Raw genomic sequence first — 17,101 nt, 5'->3', positions numbered from 1 at the left:
CTTGATGTAGGTGTACATGGTAAGGATGGCACTGGTGACATGTAAGAATGTGACGTACACTGGTTTTCGGAATGCCAATCTCATGTTCAAGATGTCGTGTGCTCACATGTGGATTCATACCAACAGAAGCGAGAACGGTAACTTCGGCAACTTCGTCTGTGTGAGTGCTACAATGATTGTGTTGTCATGGGTTAAAATTACCTATTTCCTGAAGTGTTCCAACAAGACAAGAAAACCTCCATTGGGAATGTGGGTTCTTGTCAGGATATTGCTCTCTGTACAGTTCCACTGCCTGCGTAGCATTTTGCCTACCTTCAACAATAACAACAGTAAAGGAAACATTATGTCGATGTTGTAGGAAGGACAGCCTTTACTGTATGCCTATTCTACACAAAAGTATTTAAAAGGACTAAACTACTGTACTAAATGTACCTGTACATAAGAAAACAGTATTGCAATTACTGTTCTGCTAACTTACATTCCCCATAGATGAGTAGCATTTCTACCTTCTCTTCATTGGTGTACATTCTACTCACACAACTCTTCAACTGATGATGGTTGACAGAATGATAGGTGTTCATTCTACTTATGTTTACATTTGTCCTCTGTCAACATCAGTAAGTGGATGTGTTCCATTACCACGAGTACCTGCACTAAGCGCTGAGAATGTCAACATCAATGTTGTGTTACATAATTAATAATGTTGCGTTTCAGTGAATGGTACACTGTGATACATTTTTGAATAGGTCTTTAGGAGAAGAAATGAATTACAAAATATAAAAAACAGGGTGCCATTCAAAAATGTCATACCACTGTTCATATCTTTGTAAAAAACAAAGCTACAACGAAGGCAGTCATGCTGATTGATGTCCCCCTGATGGCTAAAGAACATTTGATTGAAACATTTTGTAGTTTGCATCTGGACAAACAGTTATTTAGGGTGGTCAAGATAAATGGGACACCCTGTATATGCATCAAATCAGTGTGTAGTATCTTCATCACAGGACCATATCTAACTGACATCAATTGTCCTTAAATAACATGCACTATCAAGTTAAGGACTCACAACATCACCAGTGTTACCACAAGTATCCCAAGTGCAATTCCCTGATATTTCCATGATTTCCAAGCAAGTTTCAGAATTTACCCCTGACAAATTTTGAGACCGCTAGGGTAAGTAAAGATGTAACTTGACAATCTGTCTTTGCAGCTACAGTGCAAAAAACCATAGTGCCAAAGGAGGAAATACCTAAATAAAACTTGCAAGCAGATGGTGTTTCCTAACATGAGCAAAAATATGAAGTACTAACATCAACATATTTTTAATGAACAGTTGTTAAATGGAGAAAGCAAGCCAAATGATATATCCATTTCATTAAGACCACTGATGTTATTTTATTTCAATAAAATGAAGCACATATGGTGACAAAAATACATATTTCCTTGGAGTCACAAGACAGATTAAAAATAAGTTCACTGATTTCAGAAATAATTTCAGAAAAAAATACGCCTCTTGAAAGTAGCACGTAAGGGAGGGAAGAGTTGTGTAAACCAACACTACACACTATATGATCAAAAGTATCCAGACACCCCCAAAAACATATGCTTTTCATATTAGGTGTATTGTGCTGCCACCTACTGCCAGGTACTCCATATCAGCAACCTCAGCAGTCATTAGACATCATGAGAGAGTAGAATGGTTCACTCCGCGGAGCTCACAGACATCAAATGTGGGCAGGTGACTGGGTGTTACTTGTGTCATACATCTGTACATGAGATTTCCACACTCCTAAACATCCCTAGGTCCACTGTTTCTGATGTGATGGTGAAGTGGAAATGTGAAGGGACACACACAGCACAAAAGCATACAGACCAATCTCATCTGTTGACTGACAGAGACCACCGACAGTTGAACATAGTCATAATGTGTAATAGGCAGATATTTGTCCAAACCATCAAACAGAAATTCCAAACTGCATCAGGATCCACTCCAAGTAGAATGACAGTTAGGCGAGAGTTGAGAAAACTTGGATTTCATGGTCGAGCGGCTGCTCATAAGCCACACATCATGCTGGTAAATACCATACAATGCCTCACTTGGTGTAAGGAGCATAAACACTGGACAATTGAACACTGGAAAAATGTTGTGTGGAGTGACGAATCACCGTACACAATGTGACGATGCAATGGCAAGGTGTGGGTGTAGTGAATGCCTGGTGGATGCCATCTGCCAGCGCGTGTAGTGCCAACAGTAAAATTCAGAGGCAGTAGTGTTATGGTGTGGTCGTGTTTTTCATGGAGGGAGCTTGCATCCATTGTTGCTTTGTGTGGCACTATCACAAAACAGGCCTACGTTGATGTTTTAAGTACCTTCTTGCTTCCCACTGTTGAAGAACATTTCAGGGATGGTGATTGCATCTTTCAACATGATCGAGCACCTGTTTATAATGCACGGCCTGTGACAGGGTGGTTACATGACAATAACATCCCTATAATGGACTGGCCTGCACAGAGTCATGACCTGAATCCTACAGAACACCTTTGGGATGTTTTGGAACGCCAACTTCATGCCAGGCCTCACCAGCCGACACTGATTCGTCTCCTCAATTCAGCACTCTGTGAAGAATGGGCTGCCATCCCCAAGAAAGCTTCCAGCACACAATTGAACATATGCCTGTGAGAGTGGAAGCTGTCATGAAAGCTAAGGGTGGGCCAACACCATATTGTCAGCCAGGTGTCCAGATACTTTCGATCACATAGTGTAGGCGATCACCAATAAAATGTTGGTTCTGCTATGTTCATTATTGTCGGTTATTACACACTGTGTTACAACCATTAATTTCCAGACATTATGTGACTTTTTCTTGAGAAATATTTGATTAAGTAGCGTACAAACCACAAGTAACTGCCACAATTTTCTTCTCCTTATCATCCATATTTTCTAATACATAAACTGCTTTCAAAGTGCCAAAATGTACTACAATAAATAAATGTCTCTAAAACATCATATTTTGCAATTTTTGAAATCCATCACCCTTGGCCTCTGGCCTGCTGAGGAGCACTACAGTCCTGGGTTCATGGATAAACCACGAAAATCCTCTGCATTACGCCACACACTAACAGACCTGACCTGTGGGCAGGTCGGTCAGACTAGATCTGAGGGGCAGGACCTGAACATTATTGAAAAATGAAGGGCTTCAGATTGGCAAGCTCAATCCGTTAGAGATACCTGAAGAAATGGCCTGCAGTTTTGGCCTGTCCTGGAAATCCACTAGTGTGGCCAGCTTTTCTGGAGTCAGTCAGCATGTTCATGAATTGGGACCACTGTGATCAATCTGTGCAACAGATAACTTGTGCAAATACCCTGAGAATCAATAATAATGAGGATAGGTAGCAACTCAACGTAAACATGATCTCTGAGCCACAGGCAGGCATGTAGAAAAGATGATCACACTCTCAAAACTAAATTTTCGGCCATAGCCTTTGTCAGAAAATGAGAGCACACACTCATTGACACAATCACCCAGACAAGACTCATGCACACATAACTGCCATCTCTGGCTGCTGCGTCTTGAGTCTCTGAGAATCAGATGCAAACAAACTATTCCTTACGCCTTCCTGCCTCTCTTCTGCAGCTGCTAGGCTAGAGGTGAGAAGGGGTGGCAGCACTGACAGCGAGCTGAGGGCAGTGGTAGAAAGGGGAGATACAGTAGTAATGAGGGAGCAGGGAAACAGTGTACATGCTCAGTTGCACTCAACCAGTGATGATTCGTGATGTCTCAGTAAAAACACCATTTCATATACTGAGACAAAAAATGAGATTTTTCCAATGTTTTTTTCAAATTTCCCTGATATTTCCATGATTTCCCTGACCCGTTTGAAATTCCCTGATATTTCCTGACTTCCAGAACCTGTGGAAATCCTGATCACTCATGAAGTGACACCCCCCAGTGGCCTGCCCCATCAGTGATAGAAAGTTTAAATATGAATAATAATTGCTTTAGTAATTTTCTACTTTCTGTGCAGAAAACTCCCTTCAAGTATCAGGTCAGCAAGATTCATTTCTTCTGGATTTACAAGAGGAATTACATCTTAGAGTCGCTGCTCAGCAATATAAAGCTATCGGTCAAGTATCGGCCCCCTGTAATGCTTCATCATTGTACAGTTATTCAGAGGTAAGTGTGAAAGTTATTTTGTTTTGTATAGAGATACTGCAATATTTCACCTTTTGTTTCCTATTTCACACTTCTATGTTGGGCAAATAAAATCTGCTATGAAGTCTTGATTACATTTATCTAAATATGTTACTGGAAGGTCTTTGATGGTGTACGAATAATGGAAGATGTATGGGTATCAACTCACCATATATACACAGTTGAGCGGTTGACAAGCACATAAAAAAGATTGAAAATCTTACTAAGCTTACTGGTAATGTCCTTCTTCAGAGCTAACTAATACAAAACATAGACACTATATACATGGTATTCCACTATTCCAATTACAGGCTTCTAGGGGTTGTAGATGGGACTTAGCAGACAGTTTCAATATGGAAACCATATCCAGAAATATGCCTTCATAATATAAAATAAGTCTGAAGATCAAATCATGTTCACATCTGTCATTTTATGGTACCATTGTAATAGTACAGCTGAACACCATATGTATCAAGAATGTTTTGTGGATCACCTTGTTGCGTAAACTAGTTCTACCTCTTATGCAATAAGCTTTGGTCTCTGTGCTGCTTCACTAGATCACCACCTAAAAGTGCTGCAGTTGGAGTTATCCTTAACATAAATAGCCAGATGCCTTTTTAAGACCCCAAATTGAAGGTTCACGAGTTTAAAATCACTGGTGACCAGGTCTCTTACAGCCTCTAATGTTTACAAGACGTATGCAGAGCGCCGGCCGAAGTGGCCGCGCGGTTCTGGCGCTGCAGTCTGGAACCGCGAGACCGTTACGGTCGCAGGTTCGAATCCTGCCTCGGGCATGGATGTGTGTGCTGTCCTTAGGTTAGTTAGGTTTAACTAGTTCTAAGTTCTAGGGGACTAATGACCTCAGCAGTTGAGTCCCATAGTGCTCAGAGCCATTTGAACCATTTGAACGTATGCAGAGCATAATAATTCTTATTTCTTCAAGTGAAAATTTCATGCAGTACAGATGAAGTAAACACTGTTTGCTTCACATGCAGCTGTACAGAAAAAGTCGCAGGATAAATATCATAGTCACAACTATTATGCCAATGAACCAAAACACACATTTTGATTCTTTGTTAATCATCACTATAAAACGTTCTCTTAACCCGGATAACATAAAAGGAGATACAGCTCAAAAGGTTCCCAAAGTTGAGTTAGAGAACAGACAGATGCAAGATTAGCCCTGCATGTAGCTGGTTACAAGCCTGAACGAAAACTAAAGAAAGACTAGAGCAAGACTTAATATTAAAAGCAGACTGACTAGACTAGAGCAAGACTAAAGCAAGACTGACTGAAAATGGGGTGAGCTTTGGGCTTATAAAGGATATTAATGAACTTTGTTAATTTATAATAGTTTACAAATTCTGTAGGTCAGAAAGTTAATCTATTATTGGCTACTGATTTTGTCATCATGATTTGTTTGCATATATTTTATCATGAGCGGCATCTATTAAAGTTGCTGTTGTGGTCCTCAGTCCAGAGACTGGTTTGATGCAGCTCTCCATGCTACTCTATCCTGTGCAAGTCTCTTCATCTCCAAATAACTAGTGTTGCTGTTGTGGTCTTCAGTCCAGAGACTGGTTTGATGCAGCTCTCCATGCTACTCTATCCTGTGCAAGTCTCTTCATCTCCAAATAACTAGTGCAACCTACAGCTTTCTGAATCTGATTAGTGTATTCACATCTTGGTCTCCCTCTATGATTTTTACCCTCCAATAGTAAATTGGTGATCCCTTGATGCCTCAGAACGTATCCTACCAACCGACCCCTTCTTCTACTCAAGCTGTGCCACAGATTTCTCTTCTCCCCAATTCTATTCAGTACCTCTTGATTAGTTACATGATCTACCCATATAAACTTCAGCATTCTTCCATAGCACCACATTTCAAAAGCTTCTGTGTCTTCTTGTGTACACTGTTTATTGTTCATGTTTCACTTCCATACATGGCTACACTCCATACAAACACTTTCAGAAAAGACTTCCTGACACTTAAATATATACTCAATGTTAACAAACTTCTCTTCTTCAGAAACTCTTTCCTGGGCATAGCCAGACTACATTTTATATCCTCTCTACTTCGACCATCATCAGTTATTATGCTCCTCATATAGCAAAACTCATTTACTACTTTAAGTGTCTCCTAATCTAATTCCTACAGTATCACCTGATTTGACTACATTCATCCATTTTGCTTTTGTTGATGTTCATCTCATATCCTCATTTCAAGATTCTGTCCATTCCATTCAGCTGCTCTTCCAGGTCCTCTGATGTCTCTGACAGATGTGTAATTGGCAAACCTCAAAGTTTTTATTTCTTCTCCAATATACAGATTGAATAACATTGGGGATAGACTACAACCCTGTCTCACTTCCTTCTCAACCACTGCTTCCCTTCCATGCCCCTCAACTCATATCCTCATTTCAAGATTCTGTCCATTCCTGGTTTCTGTACAAATTCTAAATAGCGTTTCAAGCATTTCACTCCCTGTATTTTACACCTGCCACATTCAGAATTTGAAAGAGAGTATTCTAGTCAACATTGCCAAAAACTTTTTCTGAGTCTACAAATGCTAGAAATGTAGGTTTGCCTTTGCTTAACCCATCTTCTAAGATAAGTTGCAGGGTCAGTATTGCCTTCCATGTTCCAACATTTCTACAGAATTCAAATTTATCTTCCCTGAGGTTGACTTCTACCAGTTTTTCCATTCGTCTGTAAAGAATTCATGTCAGTATTTTGCAACGATGAATTATTAAAGTGATAGTTTCGAAATTTTCACACCTGTCAACACCTGCTTTCTTTGGGATTGGAATTATTATATTCTTCTTAAAGTCTGAAGGTATTTCGTCTGTCTCATACAGTTTGCTCACCAGATGGAAGAGTTTTGTCATGGATGGCTCTCCCAAGGCTATCAGTAATTATAATGGAATGTTGTCTACTCCCAGGGCCATATTTTGACTATTCTTCACTCAGTATAGAATCTCCCATTTCATCTTCATCTAAGTCCTCTTCCATATCCATAATATTGTCCTCAAGTACATTTCCCTTGAATAGACCCTCTATACAGTCCTTCCACCTTTCTGCTTTCCCTTCTTTGCTTAGAATTGATTTTCTATCTGAGCTCTGATATTCACACAAGTGGTTCTCTTTTCCCCAAAGGTCTCTTTAATTTTCCTGTAGGTGGTTTCTATCTTACCCCTAGTGATATATGCCTCTACATCCTTAAATTTGTCCTCTAGCCATCCCTGCTAAGCCATTTTGCTCTTCCTGTTGATCTCAAATTTTGAGACATCTTCTATTCCTTTTCACCTGCTTCATTTACTGCATTTTTATATTTTCTCCTTTCATCAATTAAATTTAATATCTCTTCTGTTACTCAAGGATTTCTACTAGCCCTCATCTTTATACCTGCTCAATCCTCTGCTGTCTTCACTATTTCATCTCTCAAAGCTACTCATTCTTCCTTCTACTGTATTTCTTTCCCCTGTTCTTGTCAACTGTCCCCTAATGCTATCTCTGAACCACTGTACAACCTCTGGTTCTCTCAGTTTCTCCAGGTCCCATCTCCAATTCCTACCTTTTTGCAGTTTCTTCAGTTTTGATGTACAGTTCATAACCAATGAGTCCACATCTGCCCCTGGAAATGTCTTATAATTTACAACTTTGTTCCAAAATCTCTGTCTTACCATTATGTAATCTATCTGAAACCTTCCAGTGTCTTCAGGCCTCTTCCATGTATACAATCTTCTTTCATGATTCTTAAACCAAGTGTTAACTGTGATTAAGTTGTGCTCTGTGCAAAATTCAACCAGGCAACTTCCTCCTTCATTCCTTACCCCCAGTCCATATTCACCTACTACTTTTCCTTCTCTTCCTTTTCCTACTAGCAACTTCCAGTACACCATGACTATTAAATTTTCATCTCCCTTAACTATCTGAATAATTTCTTTTAATGCATCATAAATTTCTCCAATCTCTTCATCATCTGTGGAACTGGTTGGCATATAAACTTGTACTACTGTGGTAGGCATGGGCTTTGTGTCTATCTTGGCTACAATAATATGTTCACTATGCTGTTCATAGTAGCTTATCCGTGTTCCTATTTTTTTATTCAATTAAACCTACTCCTGCATTACCATTATTTGATATTTTATTTATAGCCCTGTATTCACCTGACCAGAAGTCTTGTTCCTCCTGCCTCTGAACTTCACTAATTCCTACTATATCTGACTTTAACCTATCTACTTCTCTTTTTAAATTTTCTAACATACCTGCCCAATGAAGGGATCTGAATTTCCCTGCTCTGATCCATAGAATGCCAGTTTTGTTTCTCCTGATAACGATGTCCTCCTGAGTAGTCCCTGCCTGGAGATCCAAATGGGAGATTATTTTCCCTCCAGAATATTTTACCCAAGAGGATACCTTCATTATTTAACCATACAGTGCAGCTGTACACCCTCTAGAAAAATTATGGCTGTAGTTTCCCTTTGCTTTCAGCCATTCACAGTATCAGCACAGCAAGGCCGTTTTGATTGATGTTACAAGGCCAGATCAATAAATCATCTAGACTGTTGCTCCTGCAACTACTGAAAAGGCTGCTGCCCCTCTTCAGGAAGCACATGTTTGTTTGGCCTCTCAACAGATACCCCTCCATTACGGGTGCACCTACAGTGCAGCTATCTGTACTGCTGAGGCATGCTAGCCTCCCCACCAACAGCAAGGTCCATAGTTCATGTGGGGGAGGCTATTAAAGAATGAAGTACTAATTTATGGCTGTGCATTGGGAATCCCAGTTTTATGAGCATAGGATCCATCTTGTATGTTAAGATTTAGTTATTGAAAATTTTATTTGAGGACTCTTGCTCATTATTATGGGTGTCAATAGATATGGAAAAATCAAGCAATCTGAAGTATATCAATAGATCCTGAAAATTTGCAGTAGTTTAGCTATAATTGGCACTGAAAGTTTGGACCCAATGAAATCTGTAATTAATAACATCTTTCAAATTAATTATCTTTGGATTAATGTCAACATTTCACTGAAGAGAAGAAAAATAACTCTAATTTGGAAATGGTCTTTCCTTCTGAATTTAGCTATTAGTTCATGAGATTTTTCCTATGGATACATGTACTAAATTTTATAGTTGCAGTAACTTTTGATTGCCATCATTTCTGATTAAACTAATTGGCTCATTGCACCAGGACAACAAACTGAATGACCTGAATAATAAGGTTTGGGGGGGGGGGGGGGGTGGGGGGGGGGGGGGAGGAATTTGTTTAAGCCATTTTAATAACATGTGTAGTATTTACTTAAGTGAGAACTTTAATGTGGGAATTTTGAAAAGAAAGTTAGCGAAATTTTGTATAGACCTTTATACAAGAAATATGAGACACATGAAGTAGGATGGTGGAGGCAACCTGCTCTGTCCACAGTCTCAGTCCATTAAGTACCATTTTCACCTGCTTACAACAGCTGCAAGAAACTGATGTGTTTGCAACTAGGAGAGCTAACTGTGCTGTTGCATGTGGACCATGTGTATAAAAGCATGCATCACAGGTACACCTTCAGTAACCAACAGTAGAGTCAACACATACAGCAGCTACAGTATAGCAAATGGGTCACAGCTCACTGTCTCCATTGTGTGCATACAAGGAAGTGGAAGATTTGAAAGTGATCTGATCTGGAAACTTATTTTATATACAAATAGCAGATTTCCAAAGGTGGTTATTTATCTGACTTTATCCAGTAAGTCCCCTGTAGAAGCCTGTAATAGGCAAAACATGCTCTGTGTTTGTGTCACTCGTCCTGTCAGCTCCTCTCTTTTCACATACCCTCATCTGCTATACCGCACTACTCTCTCCCCTCACCCATACGCTGCTATGCCTCCCTCTTCCCTGCCCTACTACAGATTGCTATTCACATGGCATTCACATCCAGTTGGGGCTCCCAGTGGTAGCAGTCAAGTGTGCATGAGGTGTGCTTGTGTGTGTGAATGTCTGTGTGTGTTTTCTTAGCTGAAGAAGGCTTTGAGCAAAAGCTGTAACGTGTAATAGACTTTACATTGTGCCTTTCTGCTACTCAATGGTCATCATTATACTGAGCATCAATCTAATCTCTTCCTAATACTGTTGATATTCTACCTGGAGTTCCCATTGTTTGATTTTGCCTAACAGTTTGTCTTCCGTCCCAAAACTCTGTGCTATTTTCCTTTGTTACTATATCTAACACATTACTCTTCTCAGTGTCTGTTCTTTCTCTTCTTTCATGTCTGTTTCATCACCTTCCATAGCAGACAGCCTCTGACTTCTGAGTCCCAATGTATCAATGATCTCATCCACCCACAGCATACAGCTATGTGGCTGGATGGACTGTTGGTGCAGCATTAATGCCCCACGTTCTGCCCACCAGTTATTATAATTATTCCTTTTGATCATATTTCCTCCTTCACCCTTGCATATTTTTGCATTTTGTTTCCCATACCCACCTATGCCATATGAACTCCATTACCTCATCTGCCCTTTTGCCACATTTTTGTACATGTTTTTTTCTTTCTTTTTTTTTGTATTTGTTGATTTTTCTGCCTACTTTTATGTATTTGTTCATGTTTGTACCTATCTGTGCATTTTTTTGGTTGCCTGTACATATTGTACATGTCTTCTTCTGTTATCCATCTTCCCTCACAAACACTCAATGCCTTCATTTGGGCATTTCCTAAGTCATTTTCCGTTTCTCCAATGTCATCCCCACCACAATGGACCACTGCTCCATATTCCTGGACAAGTTCAGAATAGTATCCCTTTCCCTGGCTAAAATCCAGTCCCAGATCCTGTTCCTTAAATGTGCGTAAACCATGGAATCTACCCAAACAGCCTAACCAGAAAAATGTCTTTCTCTGATTCCTGCCCCTCCTTTCAAAATGACCTCCACCTTTTCAGATTCTGCCAGTCCCTGTCCCTCACAAACCTGCTACTCCAAAAACACATTTACATAGCACAGGTAGGCAACCCGAAACCACCTCTGCTCCGTCCACAGGATACTGCTACTGTGCAAACCCTACTACTCTATGTACATCTTGCAGGCAATAATGTTTGTGAAACACAATGCAGAATATAACATAACAAACAGTAATGTACATAGGTACAATACATGGGCAAGGGAAAGCTTTCACAGAATTGCAAGTAAAAAAAATGGTTGCAGACCATAGTCCACACACAATAATCTTTTATAACAAACTACAATCTGACCCCAAGAAAGCTAATTTAAACACTTTAAAGAATTAAATTAAGCATTTATTAATAGAGAAAAGCTGTTATTCAATAGAAGATTTCAAGTTGTAATATCACTTTCTAAATATATATAGCATAAGTTTGTTTTGGCAACAACAAAAAAATGATAATTTCTGATCACTATTTATATCAATGTGTGCACTTATGTATGTTGACTAAACCATTGTTTATATGAACTGAAATTGATGACAATGTCCAAAAACTGATTCTTATATGGACAGAAAATAAACAAACAAATAAATAAATAATAGTATTTAAGGAGGAAGGTGGTAGAGTTATGTAGTTGGGAAACAGAGGGGGTTTCTTGCTAATATGATGTACTTCAAAAGCTAATACAGTAATAGAGCTGGCTCCAGTGGCGGATACATATGGGGGGGGGTGTGCGCCCCCCCCCCCCCCCCCTCATGGGGCCGCCCACATTGTCACCTGCGCCACCCCTGCCAGTCAGCCCGCTTGCTATTCATTCGTTTCTCTCATCAGTTGACTCAACTGAATCAACTTATTGAGTACTTGTACTTTCCTATGCAGCATTATCATTAAAATTCAACATATGTTTGCCCTCACAACTACTGAAACATGACAGTAATGATCTGGCACATGAATTGAATCGGTGCTTAACTGAACTACCGTTCTTTGGAGAAGAATCACTCTTTGTGATTAAAAAGAGACTAATGGGAGAGATTCTTCAATACAAACAAATGAGAATAAATGCCCTGAATGATTGTGATTCTGTTATGCAAGCATTGTCTGTTTGTCCTAGATCTGACTATTCTATTTTGCACATACTGTACAAAATATTTGCTTGTCTACCTGCATCTATTGCTACAGTAGAAATAAGTTTTTCAACATTGCAGCTTACAAAGACGTGGCTGAGGCAGCCAATGAAGGAAGATTGACTTAATGGCTTAGTTCTGTTGAACACTCACCCTGACATTGATTGTCCTATGGATGAAGTAATTAACCAATTTGCCAGGAAGAATAGGTGCATAAATTCACAATTTAAGGAAGAGAACCAAAATTGTAACTTTTTTACATCATAAGATGGCATTGTCTTGTGTATGTGTATAATCAGTTTAAATAAAACTTTCTTAAACTTTTCATGTGACTCGATTATTTTTTATTATGGTAAAAGTAAAGGTAGCTCAAGACATCTTTAGCGCCCCCTCCTTGAGGCTTTTCTGTATCCTCCACTGGCTGGGGCCCATAGAGGATGTATTTTACAAAGTACACATACCCTAGGAGCTTGTTTATTTTTGTGAGGGCAATGCAGGGAAGAAGAGGGCAATCTCACAGTTGTGAACCATTTTATCCATTTTATAGAAGGGAGGAGTCGCATATAGTGGTACTTAATTGTCACCTTGTGGAATAATATTCAAGAACTACTGACATTCAATGGTCAGAAGGGCAAAGTACCCATTAGGAATAAATACAGTACTAGTTAAGTTCTTCATCGAATTTCAACAAAAGATAATTGTGATTACAAATGAATGAATACTATTAAAAGGAATACTGGAAAGTAACAATGAGTTTGCATTTCTCAGTAATTATTATTACAAACTGAAAAAATTATGGAATTATTAACCATATAAGCAACTGAACATGAAAACTAATTGACACACAATATTCAAAATAGAAGTTAGACAATAATAAGTTGATACAAAAATGAGTAATTTGACTAACTGAATGACTGAAAAGAAATTGTGTGAGACACATGATGGTAAGATTTATGTAATGAAGCTAAGGACAATTAAAGAAAAATGTAAATAACTGAAACTGTTATTGTTAAGAATTTTGAAACTATAAAATTTAGAGTGAGGATCAAAATTAGCTCCTTGTTCAACTTTATTGAGTGATAATGAATGTTGACTATTCCAGTTAAATGTTTTAAGGAAACAGTTTGACATTCACATATTGATCAGCTGATGATGGGGTGCCACAAGTGGTGCCACAAATTTATTTGTGACATTTGTTTCTCACCACCACCAAATCGCTGACCTAAATTACATTTGACACATTTTCTCAAGTTTTTATAATGTTTTGAATTATATTTATGTTATTGACTAAAGAAAATGTATTTTTCTTTTTTTGTGTAAAGGCTAACTATGGAGAGAGAGTGTGAAACCTTGAGAGATGAGAAATGATGTCAAATATCTGGTCATATGTCATAATGCACTATTGTCCCTCAGAGTAATGATCACATATTGCTCCATTTTTTTCAGTGAGACTCTTATGATAATTTTTGTAACTTCATGTTAATAGGATCAGAGTCAGTTACCAATGTCATGTTATTGAGAGTTTGTCAGCTTAACTTCAAAGAGAATAAAAGTTTAAGTTTAGTGAGAGTTGGTGATGATAATTCACGTTGAGTCATATTTTAACAGAAAGTCATGTATTAATTTATTGAGATTTGAAGATTATTTTTACCAAGTGATATACTTCTTGTTAAAATCTGCAAAGTCAGAAGAGGTTCTTACGGAACAGTTTCAAACAAATAATGATGGTTTTTGAGAAAGCTGGATTATGTTTTACATGAGAGTGTAATTTTATTAACTGTGATTTTTTTGAACAATTAGAATTTCCATTCCCTGCAGCAGCAATATTTAATGAATACTGTTGATGACAGACAAATTCAAAGTTTATCATAGTTGTTGCCCCTGCTCTATGTATCATTTTATATTTCCCTTCTCACAGAGTACAACCAACCTGCAAATGAATGGAAACTAATGTTATCAAATTTTGTGGGAAAAAACACATAACAAGTAAAAATTAAGACACAAATGACAGAAAGAAAGCAACACCACACTCTATAGTACATATTTGACCAATGTTGCTTTGCACCAACTGCTTGCAATGCCACAGTTGTGTAGTTTTGTCTCTTATTGCAATGGTCTCTTCAGTTAGTCTTCAGTTTCAATCATCACTACCAGTCCTTAGGACTTTCTTTTGCTTAACATAGTGATAGTCATTATCAATTTGACTAGTGTGTGGTATCTATAAATCATCTGATGCTAGCAATTTGAGATTATTATGTTTGTGGTGTCTGAGACACAATAAAGAGAAAGTTGATTGTTTAGCAACCATGATGAAAATATGACCATAATTACAGTGTTGATTGTGATTAGTTTGTGGGACATTTTCTAAATATCCAACTTCTAAATGTCAAGAAGGTATTTGCAAATTAAATTTTAGATTTGAAGAGACTAGTTCGGTAGCAGGCCTTCCTCGTTAAGATACACCAAAGTCTGTTACTACAGAAGAGAATTTTAATGTTGTCGCATAATGTCTTGTGAAGTCACCAACTGAATCTTCAAGAGAAGCGGCTAAGTAGTACAGAATAGCGAGAAGAAGTGTATTAAGGATTCAGAAAAAGCTGAAATTGAAACTGTATAAGCCTAATTTACTTTAAAGCCTGTATGAAGATGATCTGGACATGTATGTAGAGTTCTACAAGTTGTACACAATCTGATAGGAAACTGGTCCCATGTTTTACAAAAGCATTCTTTGGAGTGATTTTTAAACTGAATGGCAGAGTGAACAGATACAACTGTATACATCACGATTCTACAAATTCCCTTGTAGTGATGGAGACAGAGTTTAACTATCCTGTCATGAATTTATGGGCAGGGATTTTCAAAGGTAGAGTCTGCCTGCTTAGATGGGTGGTAATGTGCTCGACTCGCGTGCAAGCGGGCCCGGGTTCGATTCCTGGCCGGGTTCAGATGTTTTCCGCTTGGGGACTGGGTTTTGTGTTGTTCCCATCATCTGTCCTCATCATCATTTCATCCTCATCACTGGCATGCAAGCTGCCCAATGTAGCATCGAGTGAAATAAGACTTGCAGTTGGTGGCTGAACTTCCCTGAATAGGGGCCTCCCGGCCAACGATGCCATACGCTCATTTCATTTTTTAAAAGGTGGACTAATCAGGCCTTCTTTTTTTAACAGTACTGTCAATTTTGTAAATTATGCAAACATACTTCAAGAAGTGTTGTTAGAACAGGGAAATAGTCCACTTTTTGAACATCTGCAGTTGGGAAAGGAAAAGTTGGTATGGCAATAAGATGGAATATTCCCGCATTATACAAAGTTATTGTGAGAGACTTATAACTGAATACTTTAATGAGTGGATTAGCAGATGGGGCACTACTGAAATATCTCCATATCCCCCAGATATAGCACCCACAGATTTTTCAGTCTGGGATATACTAAAAAAGGTCATCTATTCCATCAAGTTCATGATATTTGAAGGAATGAATCTGATCAGAGTTGAAAATCTACAGTCCTGGAAGATTTGTGACAAAATTTGTAAATTTGGTGTTGAAAAGAGGCACTGTTTTCTTGGAACAGCATAGAAACCACTTTGAGCATTTTTTGTGGGTCCATTTATTTCTGTGTATATAACCATGTTGATAATAAATTTGTATTTTCATTTGCTTATTATTAATGCACCAAACCATTTTATGGCAACTGAATTATAGTACACCCTGTATAGTTCTGTACAGTGGAATTCAAATAAAGAATGTATTTGTTGGGTTCAGGTTCAAGAGAAATTTGCAACAGGCCTCAGGTGACTATCCTGGGTTGTAGTAATTCTGAAGCATCTGTGGCAAAAGCTATGTCACCTCTGGTGCCTCTAAATATTCTGATATCTCTGTATCCTCTGAGGGTCCTGACCTGTCCAGTTTGTTCCCATCTGAGGATGAGTGATGAGCTTTGATGGGTTGGCAGATCATTGGGAAAAATGTGACTATGTGTAATGGCTCCACAACTGTTCCCTTACATCTTAGTAATGGATATTAGGTGCTGTTCTTGGCTATGAGTGCTTGTCAGCCAGAATGTCTTACTATTGGACCTGTGACTAATGTTCTTGCAAAATCTGGACAAGCACAGAGAATGAGTGTACTGGTCTTTGGGAACTTCGTCATTAGACAGGTAAGCAGCTGGCAGCTTGGGAAGGAAGACCAGCATACACTTGGTATGTTTGCCCAGGGTCTCATTCAAGATGTGAAGGAAAACCTGCCAGCAGCTATTAAAATGCTGGGTGCAGCTGGCAACACATTGTACCACGTGTCATAATGGATGATATCTGCCACCTATGTTCAGAGACCATCAGATGGCAGGCTGAATCAGGTAAAACAATGAGCCTCACAAAAGGGGGAAAAGCAAAGTTCACAATTTGTAACATAACACCCAGAACTCATTGTGGTCCCTGGTTTAGAACTCAGTTGAGAGTTTCAACCAGAGCTCAGATCATTGTGTGGTAGAGCTCAGATCATTGTGTGATGATTGCTGATGTAGATTTCTTGAACTCTGCTATTTGGAGGAAAACTGTCATGTCCTCTTCAATAGGATAGGTGTACTTTACATACAGGAACCAGTTATTAGTGTATCAGAGTATGTGTGGCACACAACCTTAATTAATGTCATAAAAATTGGCTACATATACATGCATAGTAAGGCCGCACATGTAGTTTCACTTATTAATAAGAATGATGGCCACAAAGTACTAGAAACAAAAAAACTGGTTGAAACCAAAAGTGGACAACAGAAAATTCATGGATTTTGATTGGAATATAAATCACAAGACTTGGCTAGATTCCAATAGTGGCAGTGTCTTTATTGTAGT

The 17,101-nt window shown here is 38.6% G+C and overlaps 1 protein-coding gene across 1 annotated transcript in view; it reads left to right on the top strand.

Annotated features, from left to right (window-relative positions):
* LOC126252328 (uncharacterized) overlaps positions 1–17,101 on the top strand; it is a 150,932-nt gene that overhangs the window by 97,944 nt on the left and 35,887 nt on the right. The window contains exon 5 of the mRNA XM_049953215.1: positions 4,027–4,175. Within this exon, the coding sequence (XP_049809172.1) occupies positions 4,027–4,175 (149 nt within the window). The remainder of the gene's footprint in view (positions 1–4,026; positions 4,176–17,101) is intronic.

Source organism: Schistocerca nitens, chromosome 4 (assembly GCF_023898315.1).
Source record: "Schistocerca nitens isolate TAMUIC-IGC-003100 chromosome 4, iqSchNite1.1, whole genome shotgun sequence".
NCBI classification, from domain to species: Eukaryota; Metazoa; Arthropoda; class Insecta; order Orthoptera; family Acrididae; genus Schistocerca; species Schistocerca nitens.
The sequence above is the reverse complement of the archived record's forward strand: the minus strand, read 5'-3'. Positions and strand labels throughout refer to the sequence as shown.